Source organism: Pteronotus mesoamericanus, unplaced genomic scaffold, assembly GCF_021234165.1.
Source record: "Pteronotus mesoamericanus isolate MK-2021 breed Mesoamerican mustached bat unplaced genomic scaffold, CSHL_Meso_final contig_100, whole genome shotgun sequence".
Lineage (NCBI taxonomy): Eukaryota > Metazoa > Chordata > Mammalia > Chiroptera > Mormoopidae > Pteronotus > Pteronotus mesoamericanus.
In genome coordinates, this window is record NW_026554999.1 from 19,556,177 (window position 1) to 19,572,503 (window position 16,327).

Below are 16,327 nucleotides of genomic sequence, written 5' to 3' on the forward strand. Positions count from 1 at the left end.
CTTTTTTTTCTTATATTCTTAAAATAAAATTTTTCTTGAACATGGTGTAGTATTTTAACACTGCTGACTTCAACATGAAGCAGGAGGTAGTTAGGAAGGAGAAAACTCCGGAGGTGCCCCAGGGCTAAGATAAAGGACATTGGTACAGGACATAGACCCTGTTCTAAGACCCGTGGTCTCCACTTTCTGGAAAAGCGCTGAATCATGGTGAATCATGAATGCACCTGCGCAGAAGATGCTGCATGACCCCTCCTTCATTGTAATAGCATTATAATAAACTAGCATTGTGTGACCCCCCCCTCCCTGGTGGCCAATCAAGGGAGACCACATGCACAGTAGCTTTAAAGTAATATGAGTACTTGTACATGTGCAATAAAACCCTGCCAAAACTAGCCAGGAAATATCCACCCTATAAGAATAGAAGCTCTCCAGCCCCTGAGGTCAATGTCTGCTTGGAGTTGGCCCACTCCAATGTTCTGTGGAGTGTACTATGGCTTAATAAATCTTCTCTCTCTCTTTCTGCTATAAACTCTTCATGTGTTCAGTTCCAACTCTTTGTCCGCAATCACCAAGAACCTGGTTACCTGTGCCCACCTGCGACAAACATGTTGGTGTTTATGATTTTTAAAAAGCTCTTGATAAATGAGATCATTGCTTTGCAGCCTTTTGGCTAAGACCAAGTGTATAAATGCGGTCAATTTTAGCACGAATTGGGAAACTTTCCAACTCTTTCTCTTCCCGGTGCAATTTGTTATAGACTTATCTGTTCTTTGGAAGGTTAAAAGCCTGCAACAATAGAACCAGCTGGACTTGGTGTAAGGGGGTGGGGGCGGACATACACTTGAAGAGACGTCTCAAACAGTTCAATTTCTTGATTGGTTATTAGTCTATTCTCTTGCATACTTATGTTGTTGCTGTTGGTTTTGGGGGATTTTGTGGTTGTTACTTTACCTCTTCAAGTGACTACTGGAAATTTGGTTTTCTAGACCATCCGTTTGCTCAAATTCACCAGTAAGCAAACTAGTGCAATTTAAAACAACCTATTTTTCTCCCATTTTATTAGGCAAATTTAAGATAAACCATTTATCTTAAATGTTGGTGAGGCCGAAGGGAAAGAGTGCTCCTGAGCATGTGGTTACTGCCCTCTTTGCTAGGCAACTAAGGGAATTCATCGAAGTGAAAGAATATACCCAGGTACTTGAGATATCCGGGATACTAGTAATGCTGTTATCTTAAGTGGTTACCGGTGACGTTGTGTGTACAGTTTATAAAAATTCATTAAGCTCTGTACTTATACTTTGTAGAGTTTTCCATATGCATATTCTATTGTAATGACCTTTTGAAAACATGGCTTTTGGCCTTGGCTGGTGGGGCTCAGGGGACTGAATGCCGGAGTAAGAACCGAAAGGTCCCAGGTTCAAATCCTAATCATGTGAGTTGCAGGCTAGGTTAGGGTGTGCCAGAGGCAACATTTCTCTTGCGCGGACGTTTCTCTCCCTCTCTCTCTCCTTCCCTTCCCCTCTCTAAAAATAAAATGAAAATTTTTTTTTTTTTTTTTTTTTTTTAAAAAGGCTTTCGCCACAGCCCTCAGCTGTATATAAGGGCTGAACTTAGTGGCCTGAGGCCCCTTTTAAGGAAATTACACCCGGCCCCAGAACTCCTGCTCCCTTAACTCGAACAAATTAAATGGCTTCTGCTCCCTATTTTCTACTGCTTAGGGTATCTCCGTTAAAATGGAGGTGTCGCCTGTCATTTTCTGGGAGGGTTTCTGGAGAGACCGATATACGGCCCTAGCATTTCGCCCCACAGCTGCGGGTCTGGCGAACTGCCCCGCCCCGTCACCCGTCTCCCGGTCACGCCCCGCCCCGCCCCAGGAGGCCCCGCCCCAGAGTCACGTGACCTCTGCCTCAGCTGACCCCGAACTACGGGAAGAAGAAAGTCCCGGGCTGGGCTTCCTGGAGCTATGGTGAGGGTTCGCGGATGCGCGGCAGGGGGTGCTGGGCAGGCAGGGCAGCGTCCGCCGGACCCCGTGGACTGACCCTGTGTAAGGTGGGGTGCGAGTGCGAGGAGAGAGGAAGCCGCGCTGGCTCCTTTGCAAACACGTTGGGCGCAGTCGTGCGGGCCGAAGGGCTGGGACTGAAAAGCCCTCTCCGCCCCCTCCGCAGCCGGCTGGGCCTGTCCGTGTGGGTGGGAGTCCCCGGGAGCTTCCTCGGCGAGAAGGGTCCCCGCCCCGTCGCGCCCGTGGCGAATCTTGCGCTCGTCCCGAGCCTCAGTCCCTCCAGGCCTCCCCCGGCTCCAGCAGGACCTCCCAAAGGCGCCCACTTCCAGCCCTCCTGTGGGACTTGGACAAGAACTTGCTTAGAATTAGGCTCAGTCTAATTCTTCACCGTTAAGAAGGCCCTTCTCTCTCCCCAAAGCCAGAAGGGAGTAGGTTTTGAGTCGGGACTTCCCACCCCTTCCAACCATTCATTTCTGCGACCGATTTTCAGTGCGTACTCGACCCCACGCACCGCGCTGGGCCCTGAGACTGCCGCTGCAGGAGGGAAGGGCAAAGTTGGAGACTTCATTTGGCAATCATAGTTAACACCTGAGGGAAAGCGACCTACCTGCACCTTGCGCATAGTGTTAGCAAAGGATCCTGCGGGCCTGGGGGAGGGAAGAGAGCTGGCTCCCTGCAGTGCAGTTTGTGTGTCAGGAGGTGGGGGCTATAGAGAGCATGGCTTCCTAGGAATGAACGCATTTCCCCCAACTGAGTATAAACTGCAGGTTAGTGAAAGAAGAGGCTGGGCGGGTAAGTAAAAACCAAAGCTCGCTGGGCCTTCAGATGCACGTAGAGTGTGGACTTTAAGTAGAGGGCACCGGAAAGCGAGGAAGATCCTTTTGGCTTATTTTTGGAGGGAGCAAGAGAGGAGCAGAGAGCCCAGGCTGGGGCAGCAGACTGCCAGGAGATGGCGGTGACCTGAGTTAGGGTGGAGGGAGTAGAGAGAGAAGCCAGGGCAGTCAGCAGGGCCAGGCACTAAATGCAGGAGGGAAAAGAAAAGAGAGGTGTCTGGCTTTGGCTCCCAGGTGGCTGTGCTCAGTGGGGTGGGAAACCCAGTACAGTGAGCAGGGTTCAGTGGGAAGAGCATCAGTTTGCTGGCTTTGTTCCCAGTCCTGGTAGAGGTGTGGGAAGATGGACTTGTATACTGCTGTAGGCTAGAGCTTTGTCAGGCAAACAGGACAAAGGGCAACTCATGCGGGTAATGGAGGATATTGGCAAGACATGATTGACAAGGTGGGTTTGCCTTCTAACAGAGGAGAGAATAAATAAGAAAATATGCTGTGACAACTGCTATGGAGATCAAGCAAGAAGCATAAGGGGCTAGAGCATGATAAGAAAGAGTGATTGTAGTTTTTTAACAACTTTATTGAGAAACACATGTAAATACACACTTCAGTACATTTTGATATATATGTGCTCATGAAAACGTTACCAGGATCAAGATAATGAACACATCCACTGGCCCCTGAAATTTCCTTGTGCAAGAGGCTATTTTAGAAAGTTTAGTCAGAGGAGGCGCAACAGAAGAGGTGTCATTTGAGCAGAGATCTGAATGAAATGAGAAGGCAAGCAAGCCACAAGGACAATGGGAGTGCGCCTGGTGTGACTGGCACAGCAGGGAGGCCAGTGTGGCTGGAGCCAGGGAGGAAAAGGTGGTGAGAGAGGTCACTGGCTGTGAGGCCAGGGACTTTGTTTTGTTCTATGGGCCCTGTCATAGAGAAGACATCCAGCTGATGTTTTGCGGAAGAGATCAATGCCTGGGATAGGCGTTGGAACAAGGTTTGGTGGGAGGATGGATCAGGGAGAGGATTCTCTAAATAGTATGGTAATCAGGAGACCAAGTGGCCAGAAGGCAGCCATCTTGGACAGGGAGGAGGTGTCCCTGAAGAACAGTAGTGTGGGAGACACTTGACCACACCTCAGCCCTCCTTCCACACTGACTGCTTGCCTCACTCTCATGCAGAGGTTCCGGTTCTGTGGTGACCTGGACTGTCCTGACTGGGTCCTGGCGGAGATCAGCACACTTGCCAAGATTGTTGAGTGCATGGGGTCTTCTTGGGGGTGGAGAGGACAGAGGGATTGTGGATGGGGGCTCTGGGAGTGGAGGGTGGTGAGGTCACTCTGGGGTCTGGGCCTCAGTGCTCTCAGCTCATCCTAGCATGTTGTGTGACTGATCACATGGCTGACCCTCTCTGAGCAGGCCCCCCAGCATGGAGGGGTGAGGTGGGCCAGTCTGGCTGATACAAGGCCTTCCTCTCCAGTCCTCTGTGAAGCTGAGGCTGCTGTGCAGCCAGGTGCTGAAGGAGCTTCTGGGACAGGGGATTGATGTGAGTGCCTGGCCCAGCAACACTTTGCCCTGTGACCCTGTGACCCCTACTGCACTAAGTGCACCAGACCCTGGGAGGTGGGTGCTCCACCTCCTACCCTCCTTGGATACTTCCCATTCTTACCACAGGATCCAGATTGCGGGGGCAGGGGGGCGGGTGGTAGCAAGCAGGGGTCTGGAACCCCTAAGGACCTCCTTCCCCTGCAGTACGAGAAAGTCCTGAAGCTCACCGCCGACACCAGATTTGGTGAGTACCTCACTGACTCCACGGACCTTTGGGCATAACTCTGGCTCCTTCTGGTACAGAGGCCCTCCCCTTCCAGCAGCCCGCCCTGACCCACCTGCCTCAGCAGAGGAACCTGAGGAGAAGACATTGACAGTCCTGCCCCCAGTGTCCTCTGCCAGCAGTAACAATGCCTGTGGCTCGAGGAGGCCTGGGGTCTGTGAGCTGAAGATACTATAGGGCAACGAAAAGGTGGTTGGGGCCACAGTGACACCCCTACCCCACCCATGGGTCTTCCCAGAGTCAGGTGATGTGAAGGCCATGGTGGCAGTACTGAGTTTCATCCTCTCCAGTGCGGCCAAGCATAGTGTGGATGGCGAGTCCTTGTCCAGTGAATTGCAGCAGCTGGGGCTGCCTAAAGGTATGGGGACCTGGGAAGGCCAAGGGCTGCAGGGCTGCAAGCCAGGCTGTGTGACCGAGATGCGCCCTGCCCTCTCTGGGGCAGGAGCCTGAGACCAGCTCTCTGAGCTGCCCCAGTGCCCACCTCCCACTCAGGGGACCTCCATTCTGCCCCCAGAGCATGCAGCCTGCCTGTGTCGCTGTTACGAGGAAAAGCAAAGCCCTCTGCAGGAGCACCTGCGGGCCTGCAGCCTGCGTGGTGAGTGTCAAGCCGGCCATACTTTGGCCTCGGGTCCATTTTGGAAGATGTCTGTAGCATGGGAGGTACTTGTCCTCAGAAGATGATATGGTCACATGTCACAGTCAGAGAGCTGGCACTCTTGATTCCAGTCAGGTTTCTTTCCTCTAAGATCTGCTGTGGATAATCTGAGCTCCCAGTTGCTGAGCACGTGCTTTGGGTCAGAGGTCAAAGAAGTAATAGCTTCTCAAGACCAGACAGCTTTAAAGGGTTGACTGAGTTGAGGGGTGGGCTGAGAGCTGTCTGGCCATGAGCCTGAGAGCCCCACTCCACTTTGCAGTGAATAGGCTGGCAGGCATGGGCTGGCGGGTGGACTACATCCTGCACTCCAGCCTGTTGCAGTCTGTGGAAGAGCCTATGGTGCATCTGAGGCTGCAAGTGGCAGCTGCTCCGGATGCACCAGCCCAGGCTGTTGCCCTGTCCCTCTCAGCAGACAAGTTCCAGGTCCTCCTGGCAGGTAAGGCTCAGCTGTACTTGGGCGAGGGGAGGTGGGGGAAGGTGTAGGGGCCCTCCCAGATGCTACCTGACTGCTGCCCAACTGCCTACCTCTTGCTCTGCAGAACTGAAGCAGGCCCAGGCCCTGATGAGCAACCTGGGCTGAGGACAAGAGTGTTTGTGGCCCACATGGAGCTGCCCTACCCATGTTGAGTTGCTGCTCTCTGAACTTCTCTTCATGACCCCAGGTCCAGGACCTTGGAGGCCTGGCTTCCTGGATCTCTGGCTTTCTAGGTTCCCATGTGAGAATTCAGCATAAGGATCCCGAGGACTTTTCCAGTATTACCTTCTCTCCCCCATGAAAGATACTTGTCAGTGGTTTTCGCAAGCAGAAAGAATAAACAGAAGTGTAAAGAAGTGTGTGCATGGGTTTCTTTTTAGGTTCAGATCAAAGGTTTTTGTGAGAGATCGAGTGACATGGACCTCTGTGGCCCATCATTCATCTTCTCTTCTCAGCTGTTGATTGGAGCAGGTCGGGTGAGGCACACGAAGGACCAAATTGGAGCACTTGTCTGTAGATGGGAAAATCGGAGTTTTAGTTCCCAGTCCTCTGGTGCTCTTATCTGTGCTCCCTTTGCCAGTCTTTAGGCTGGGAGCAAGTGGTGACCCCAAGTAGAGAAAGGAGAGAGCCTTGTCTTCTGAACCGCTCATTGACTGGCAAGAGTGGTTATGAACTGAATGTGCCCACCACCTCAAATTCATATATTGAAGCCCAAACTCCTAGTGAGATGGTTTTAGGAAATGGAGTCATTGGGAGGTAATTATGTTTAGATGAGGTCAAGAGAGTGGGACCCTTATGATGTGCCTTTTCAGTCACCTTATAAGAAGAGAAAAACAGAGAGACACTCTCCACAAATGTGTACCAAGGAAAGGCCTCCAGAGAACACAGCAAGAAGTTAGGAGAGGACTCTCACCAGGAACTGAATCTGGGAGCTCCTTGATCTTAAGACTTCCAAGAATTATGGAATTATGAGAAATAGATGTCTGTTGTTAAAGCCACCCAGTTTATGGTGTTTTGTTATAGCAGCCTGAGCAGAGTAAAACAAATGGCCTCCCAGGACTGGCTTAAACCGACCAGGGTTGCTTGTAGAAAAGACTAATTCCAAGGTTGGGGGAGGTAAGAATACAAGGCAAGCCTAGAACATCTTGGGAAACAATGAGTCATGTCAAAGGGAGACAACTGGCCAAAGACTGAACAATTTAAGCATCAAAAGGATGAGGACTGACTCTGTTCCTGACTTCTGCTTTTGGAAGAGTGGAGCAGATCTGCTTTTCCTGATTCTTCCACTGTACACCTACAATCCTTGGACTGAAAGGTAGAGAGAAGGGAGACTGGCTAGGATCCTCGAGACCCAAAGAACACAGCAAAGTATTCATTAGGTTTTTTGTTTGTTTCATGTATCCTGGACTGGGTGCTAAAGAAGCAGCAATCTGGAAATGCCAACACACAGACAAAAATTTAAATAAGTAAATCCCCAACAAAAGTCTGCTCTCTCTAGCCAAAGGACCAGGGAAGAGGTGGCACAGCAAGACGGAGATCTTACAGAAGTAACCTCTGCACTTCAGCTACCTACTCAGGTTCAGCTCCCCCTCCACACAGCAGCACAGGTTGAGTAGGGTGTACATCCCCAAGGCAGTGAGGAGGCAGCCTCCCCTTCCCCTGCCGGCACTGTGTCAGAGCAGGCTGCTTTAAAAGAGGTGATTAAGATCCAGAGTCTCATAATACCCAAAATGTCCAGGATTCAATTTAAAAAATTATAACCAAGAACAAAGAAAATCTCAATTTGAAAGAGAAAAGACAATAGATGCCAACACTAAGATGACTCAGATAATAGATTTCTATCTCAATTTTTAAAGCAACCATCATGAAAGTGCTTCAAGTCTCAGCAAAGAAATAGAAGATACAAAGAACTAGAAAAATTTTAGAACTGAAATCTACAATAACCAAAGTAAAAATCCCAGTGGATGGACTTAACAGTAGAAGGAAGGTCAATAGGAATTCACCCAAGTAGAATAACAGAGAGAAAATAACTTGGAAAACAAACAAAAACAAAACAGAACCTCAGAGAACTGTAGGATTATAATAAAAGATCTAAAATTCCTGTTATCACGAAGTCCCAGAAGGTGGAGAGAAAGAGGGTGGGACAAAAAATTGAAAGAAATGATGGCTAAAAAAAACACCCCCAAAACTCCGAAATATGGGAGTTTTTTAACAGTTGAGTTAGGAAGCAGAATAGACCCCACAGAGGTCAAAACCAAAAAAATCCATGCCATAATCAAACTTCTGAAAACTAAAGAAAACCATGAAAGCAGCAAGAGAGAAATGACATCTTACCTACAAGGGGAAAACAATTAGAATAACGGTGAATTTCTGCTGTGGCTGGTGTGGCTCAGTGGATTGCATGTGAACCAAAAGTTTGCTGGTCAGATTCCCAGTCAGAGCACATGCCTGAGTTGCAGGCCAGGTACTTGGTGGGGCGCACTTGAGAGGAAACCACACATTGTTGTTCTCTCCCTCACTTTCTCCCTCCCCTCCCCTCTCTCTAAAAATAAATGCATAAAATCTTAAAGAAAAAAAAGAGTAACAGTGAATTTCTCATCAGAAATCACAGAGGCCAGGAGGAAGAAGCACAGCATTTTCAGGCCCTGAAAGAAAAGCATCAACCCAGAATTCTATATTCAGTGAAAATTAACTCAAGAATGAAAGGGGAAATCAAGACATGCTCTGATGAAGGATAACTAATATAATTTGTTATCAGCAGACCTAACCTAAAAACAAAAAGTCTAAAGGAGGATCTCTAAATAGAAGGGAAATGATAAATGAAAGAATCCTGGAAAGAGTAAGAATAGGGATACAATAGACTCCCCTTTCTCACAAATGTTTTAAATTATATTTGGCAGTTGAGGCAAGACCTGTAACAATGTTGGATGTGGATCTCAATGTATGTACAGGAAATAGTTAAGGTTATTATAAACAGGAGATGGTAAAGGGAAGTAAGCTTTCTACAGTTCACTCAAATTGACAAAATGTAGATTTCTGTATGACGTAGGTCTTCAACGTTGTCAATAGGTTCTGTAACTTGAAGTGAAATGGCATATAACAAAACCAGTTTTACCATAAGCTAATTGATATAACCAAGAGTTAAGTTCTTACAGCATCTCATCAATGTTATAATGAAATGACATTGCATGAAAGTTATTTGAGGACCCTGCTGTATATGGAGGAACCACTCCAAAATCTATACACTACAGTGTAATGCACTAAAAAACAATTTAGATACCATAACTGGAATTCTAAAAAAATGTTCAAGTAGACCGCAGGAGGGCAAGGAAAATGGGAAACAGAATAAACACAAAAAGGGGCAGACAAAAAAGTCATGAGAGTTCTAGGTCTCATCAAATGTATACTATTAGCTTCATTTCCCAGGTAGCTTTCCCTATTCCATGTTATCACAGAATCCCATATATACTTCTCTCATTGCTATTGTTAACACTGCAGTGTAATTTTGTATTTATTTATTTGTCTCTTTTACCAGCCTGAGTTTTTTAAGGACGGGAATTGTGTTCAATGTTAAAATAGCCCCAATGCCTAATAAAGTGCTCTTTCAATAAAGAGGGCAGGGGGAGAGATAAGGGCTGCAATGGATTTAAAGATGTTGAATGTAAAACAAGAAATCTGAGGCTGGTCCGTCACCACATGTGGTGGATAAAAATTTGGGAGAGATACCTCAGGAGCAAGGAGTCCCAGTCTCACACCAGGCCCCCTCAGCCCAGGGTTCCACAGCCCAGAAGTTCCACAACTTCTTGCTGCAAAAACCAGCAGGGATTGAGTTGGTGGAAGAAACTTCTGGAGCCCCAAGCAGTTCCGCTGAGAAGAAGCCACACATGGACTTATTTACTCAAGACTCACTCCCTCTGAACTCCAGCACCAGGGTAGCAGCTTGAAAAGCACTCGTGGTATACAGGGGGAGACTGCAGTGTCTGGCATCAAGGTAAGCAGACCATTGTCTCTTTTCTAAACCCTTCCCTGACAGGGCTGGCAGGCTGGTGCCATATCTGAAACTCCTTCAACCTGGCTAACACTGTTTGACCCGCCTTGGAGATCCCCAGAGACTCTGTCCCACCCAACTTACAGGTCCACCCTAGCTTCTTTCCATATGAATGTTTGGTCTTGGCTCATGCTTCACAGATTCCTAAATCCTATCAAAGAAGCAACAGCTGTCCTTACTGAGCTCCAGGACTGGCACTATCAGCAGCCAGCCTAGATTCACAGCTTGGCTTCACCTGGGAATCTCCAAGCCTAGCACAAGCAGCAGCCATCTCAAATTGCTTTATAGCTCAGGAAGGAAGCCCTGGGAAAAACACAGGTGGGTGCTGACCTTGGCCTGCACCACCTGGGAAACCCCAGGGCCAGTACACCCAGTGGACAGCTACAGATCACGTTGGAGCGCCAGCACCCTGCCCCTGCACAGCTGATCCTCCACGGAGGGCAGAGGATGGTGGTGAGTAGTCACAGCCAGTCCTTGAAGCTGACTGGCCTGGGTAAATCCCTCCCATTGATCTGCCAAGACCAACCAAGGCTCAACTATAAGAGAAGGGTGTACTCAGTCCACAAGAAGGGTGCACCTCAAGTACCCAGCTTGGGTGATAGGGGAGGCTGTGCCACTGGACCTTACAGGACACCTACTACATTAGGCCACACTACCAAGACACGGAGTCAAGGAAGCTCTACCTAATACATAGAAATAAACACAGGGAGGCTGCCAAAACGAGGAGACCAAGAAATGTGGCCCAAATGAAAGAAGAGATCAAAACTCCAGAAAAAGAGCTGAATGAAATGGAGATAAGCAATCTATCAGATGCAGAGTTCGAAACACTGGTTATAATGCCGCTCAAAGGACTTCATAAGGACCTCAACAGCATAAAATAGATCCAGTCGGAAATGAAAGGTACACTAATTTAAATGAAATAAGAATTTACAGGGAAACAACAGTAGAGTGGTTGAAGCCCAGAATCAAATCAATGATAGGAAATGTAAGGAAGCAGAAAACAACCATCAGAACAAGAAGAAGAAGAAAAAAAATCTTAATTAGGATAATATAAGCAGCCTCTGGGACAACTTTAAGAGGTCCAACCTCATACGGGTGCCAGATGGAGAAGAGAAACAGCAAGAAATTAGAACCCTATTTGAAAAAATAATGAAAGAAAAACTTCCCTAACTTGGTGAAGGAAATAGACATGCAAGTCCAGGAAACACAGAGTCCCAAACAAGATGAATGCAAAGAGGCCCACTCCAGGACACATCATACTTAAAATGCCAAAGGTTAAAAATAAAGAGAGAATCTTAAAAGCAGCGAGGGAAAAGAAGTTAGTTATCTACAGGGACATCCCCATGAGACTGTCAGCTGATTTCTCAAAAGAAACTTTGCCGGCTAGAAGGGATTGACAAGAAATATTCAAAGTCATGAAAAGTAGGCTACCTACAGCCAAGACTGTTCTATCCAGCAAAGCTATTATTTAGGATCGAAGGGCAGATAAAGAACTTCCCAGACAAGAAAAAACTGAGGGAGTTCATCGTCACCAAACCATTATTATATGAAAAGTTAAAGGGACTTATTTAAGAAAAAGAAGATCAAAACTATGAACAATAAAATGGCAAAAAATTTACAAATCTATCAGCAATTGAATCTAAAAAAACCAAACTAAACCATGATTTGTGTGACTTGGTGGATTGAATGCTGGTCTGCGAACCAAAGGGTTACCAGTTTGATTCCCAGTCAGGGCACACGCCTGGGTTGCAGGCCAGGTCCCGTGTTGGGGGTGTACAAGAGGCAACTGGTTGATGTACCTCTCACACATTGACGTTTCTCTCCTTCTGTTTATCCCTCTTTTCCCATCTCTCTAAAAATAAACAAAAATATTTTTTAAAAAACAAACTAAGCAAACAAGACAAACAGAGACAGAATCACGGATACGGAGAGCATTTTGATGGTTTCTAGATGTGAAGAAGGTGTAGGGGAATGGGTGAGGAGGTGAGAGGATTAAGAAGTACAGAGAGGTAGTTAATGAACAGCCATGGGGATGTTAAGTACAGTACAGGAAATGAAATAGCCAATGAAACTTTATTCATGACCCATGGACATGAACAATGATGTGGGGATTGCCTGAGTGGGGGATGATGGGTGGGGGTGGGGGGGAAATCAGGACAGCTGTAAGCATAATCAATAAAATATAATGTAAAAAAAATCTGAGTCCATAAAAAATCCCTGCCCCTTCCTCCAAAAGCCCCAAATCAATCCTAATTTGTCACCATTGGATCTTTTTATTGCACTAAATTCTTAGTCTGAAAATTGATCATTAAAGGGAAGGAATTCAGAATTTATCCTGTCCTTTTAGTATTTCAGGATAACCAAATAGCTCTAGTCAATGAAGTAAAGCTCTTCTTTAGAGAAAAAGTCCAACTAATATAGAAGGAATGACAGAATTAGAAATCAACTATTTTGTGACTCCCAATTAAATACTTTGTTGAGGCAGGATTATCAAGGATGCTGAAGTCATACGGTGAAAAGTGAATATGATGTAAAACTGAGTATTTGTGTGGTGCCAAACAATCACCTCAAACAACCCAATGTCCTTTGGCTGGTAAGTAAGTAAACACACTGATATGACCACATAGTGGAATACTACTCAGCAATGAAAAGGAATGAATGATAAGCATAACAGTCTGGATGGGTCTCAAATACATCATACTAAGAGAAAGAAAGCAGACTTGAGGTATGTCAACTATAATTGAAAAATAATTTTTTAAATAAAACAAACCGCTAAGTTGTATGCCTGCAGTCAATACAAAATAATAATAAAAGTAAACTGTAATTGAAAAATTTAAAACATTTTAAAAAGAGGTATCAAATAATTGAAAATTTAAAAAAATTTTAAAAACTGGTGTCAAGTACACACAGCATTTCATAATGGTTTGCTTTCTAAGCATTTCCACGGATAGACTGCATTAATCTATCCATCTGCATTAATTAATCCATCATGAATTAACCTTCTAGAGTACTATTACACTGTTATAATTATTTAATCAATAAATAAATTTCTTATATTTATTTAGAAATGAAGAAAACACACAAAGAGAAATCAGACTCAAATGGCTACATACTAAGGATTGCATTTATATGGTATTATGGAAAAGGCAAAACTATAGGGACAAGAAAGCAGATCAGTGATTGCCAGGGCATAGGGTGAAGGTGTTGATTATAAAGGTGCAGGGGCAAATCTTTTTTTAGGGGGGCAGTGATGGGAATGTATTATCTTCTGATTGTGGCAATGGTTCCATGAGTGTATGTATTTATCAAAACTTCCATTCTAAAAGGTGAATTTTACTGTATGTAAATTATACCTTAATTTAAACAAAAAGTGACAAACCAAACACGTATCACCTCCATAGATTACTTAGTGGTCAGAAGGTGTAAAATATATCTTTACTGCACAGAGGTCTGGCTGTCACAGCCTCATCTGTGATCACTTTCAGCCTCACTAAAGTGGGACAACCAGCTATTGGGTGCCTCCTGCTCTTAATGTGATGGAATCTGCAGTACAGAGCAGCATCCTGGAATACATGCAGCCAATCCTTTGGATCTGATTCCCGGTGTGCAGGAAAAACTAGATAGAGGAACAAGTCTGAGGAATGTTTGAGGAAACATTCAGAAAATCCCAGAATGTGATGGGGCATCTTAAAGAACAACTGGATGGGACTCATCAGAAAGATCAGTATCATGGAAACGAAAAGTGGGTGAGATGGGAGGGTGGGGATGATGATTTCATCTAGATTAAAAATGATTATAAACACACACACACACACACACACACACACACACACACACACATACACACACAAAAGCTTTGTGCAGTGGCGGTATTGCAGCCAATGAGATTTACCAAGATGCAATCATTACTAAGTGAACATTTTCCCCAATACCCTGCCATGACAACTTGAAACATAGTTGGCATTGGCAATTTTTGACAGTCTCTATAAAGACTGAGGAAAGAAAGGGCATATAGTCCTTGATTGGATTCTACCTTGAACAAATAGCTATAAAAGACATTTTGGGGACTAATTTGAATGTGGACTAGGTGTTAGATGATATTAAGGAGTTATTGTTAAATGTATTAAGTATGATAAAGGCAGAGATTTTCAACCAGCGTGCAGTAGCACACTGACGTGCTGCAAGAATGTTCACAACATGCAATACCCGACTATTCAGTCAGGAGAACTGACTTCTTTTCTCTTAGATTGTTAAATAAAAAAAATTACAACAGCCAACAAACAATAGCTGTCTGGTGTGAATGAATAAAAATTATACCTATTTTTTTTGGTCAGATAGGCAAAAACAAAGTAAACTTTTTGGTGTGCCACAGAATTTTAGTAATTAGTTTACACGTGCTATGAGGTCAAAAGATTGAAAATCTGTGGATAAATGTATTGTGGCTTTGTAGAAAATTGCTTTTTAGAGAGGCATGCTGAGCTTTTAGGGATGAAATGCCATAATTTAATTTACTTTAAAATACTTCTGCCAAAACAAATGAATTAATAGATGTAGAGGGGATGAGGCAGAAGTCCTAGTATGAAGGGGAAAAATCATGTCTATGGATCAAGCACACTGGATGAAATGCAAACTCCTTACAGAGGTCCCTGAGGCCTGACCTGAACGTGCTTGTGTTTGTCCTCACATCCCAGCACTCTCACAGCTACACTCCAGCCACACAGGCCTTCTTTCAATAAGCCAATTGCTCCCCTTCCTCCAGGCCTTTGCATTGGTCATCCTTTCCACCTCGCATGTTATCTTTATTTTATTTTTATAATACCTTATTAAGAGTTTATTATAAATTCGTTTCACAGGTCACAAGGAAATAAAAGGACTATGTAAAGTCATTTGGGAAACGGAGCTGAGGAAGGCAAAGATGAGTCTAGGGCTTTGGTGGGCACATCCCCTGGGGAGGGAGCCCTACAAGGGAAACTAAACAATCTGGTGAGACTCCAGGCATAACAAATAAACAAGTCTGTGATATCGTGGCCCTGGGGACCTGAGCCCACACCTCTGTAGAGTTACTTCCGTAACTCTGTGGCCAAGGGTCAAAGAAGTCCTCGAATCCCTGGGAGAGGGGTCTGCATTCCTGGAGGGGACCTGCCCATTGAAGTTCCTCGTCCAGGGGGATCCCCACGGGGGGACCCATGAGGCTTCATACCAGGAGGTGGGACCATGGTGCCTGGAGGTGGGAGAGGACACCGTGGCCAGGCGGGTACTGGGTTGAGGCCCCTGCAATACAGCAGCTGCAACAATGCCTATTTTTTGTAGGGTCATCATCTGTTGGGATGACCCACCAACCCCAGGGACTGGCCCAGTAAGTCCTGCAGGGGCCAGGGGCATGGGAACACCAGCTAGGGATTCCTCTGCCAGCAGCCCTGCCCATTCCTGGGCCCCTTGCAGTTCCAGCAAGTGGCACTCAGGCAATGCCAGTACCTTTGGGAGGTCCCTCTACTGTGTCTAGGACCAGGTTCTCCCCTCGAAGCTGCTGAAGACCGAGGATTTGCTTTGCTTTTCTCTTTTGCTTGAGTTCTTCGGTTTGATCTTCCTGAATTCATCACAATTACATTGGATCAAATTCGTATGTTTGTTGAAAGCCTTGAAGGTGCAGATGAAGACACACTGTCTTGCAGGATGCACCTCATCCCATAGTTGATGCACGGCAGCATCTTGCTGCTCTTGCCTGCAGTCACGGTGGCGGTTTTGAGACCTCCAATTCCCCCTGGCATGTTGTCTTGTCCCCAGTCTTTGATGGCTACTTCTGAGGTCTCAGCCTAAATGTCTCTGAAGGGAGACTGTCCCCTACAAAACTGTCTGATGTGGGTTCTGCTTCTTCGCCTGTTTTTTTTGTCACTTGGCTGCACTTCTCACCCACAGGTGGTAGAGATGTTTCTGTTTGTAAGTTATGTTTGACTGTGTGTTGATACTTAGGGCCACCACCAGGTCCCCAGGGCCTTCGTTTATAGTGCACCTGTGTGCTCCCTCTGCACATCTGGCAAGGAGCCTCTGCTTGGAGACCTGGCTTCTGTTTCAGGTTTGGGAGTACCGACCCTGCCACTAGCCTAGTGACTTCCGCAGCAAGAGACAGCTGCGACAAAGGACCTCGGACCTGACCGCCGATCCCGACGGTGCCACCCTCCTAGCCAGGTGACTGCTCCAAAGCTCTTCCCACACGCCAAACCGCCGCAGCTCGGGGACCCCACGCCGAGGGCCTTTGCCCCCTGCCCGAGGAACTACATTTCCCAGCGGGCGCTGGAGTAGCAACCACAGCTCCCGACGTGCTTCGCCCGCGGCTTTAACTCCTTCGTGGCTGCAGGTTGGCGGAGCGGAGGACGACCTCGGGGGTGTGTACCGCAGATTGCAGAGAGGATTGGGTTTGGGGGCTTTGGGGAAAAAGGGAACCAAGGTGTACCGAGGACCGACAGCAGGGGTGAGTGGTGAGGATGGGGAAAGCGGG

General features: G+C 46.4%; 1 protein-coding gene, 1 non-coding gene and 1 pseudogene across 2 annotated transcripts; 2 read left to right on the top strand and 1 right to left on the bottom strand.

The window, feature by feature from the left end:
• Window positions 1-1,889: 1,889 nt before the first annotated feature.
• Window positions 1,890-6,139, top strand: COMMD4 (COMM domain containing 4). The gene is made up of 8 exons (XM_054585925.1): window positions 1,890-1,966; window positions 4,005-4,076; window positions 4,303-4,368; window positions 4,575-4,614; window positions 4,892-5,011; window positions 5,168-5,248; window positions 5,568-5,744; window positions 5,848-6,139. The coding sequence occupies exons 1-8, from the start codon at window positions 1,964-1,966 to the stop codon at window positions 5,886-5,888; spliced, it is 600 nt and encodes a 199-aa protein (XP_054441900.1). The 5' UTR covers window positions 1,890-1,963; the 3' UTR covers window positions 5,889-6,139.
• A 7,544-nt stretch (window positions 6,140-13,683) lies between these two features.
• On the top strand, window positions 13,684-13,823 carry LOC129064316 (U4 spliceosomal RNA). Its single transcript, XR_008528435.1, has one exon. It is a non-coding gene; the product is annotated as a U4 spliceosomal RNA (small nuclear RNA).
• Window positions 13,824-14,752: 929 nt separating this feature from the next.
• Window positions 14,753-15,557, bottom strand: LOC129080519 (small nuclear ribonucleoprotein-associated protein B'-like; annotated as a pseudogene).
• Between the last annotated feature and the right edge of the window lie 770 nt (window positions 15,558-16,327).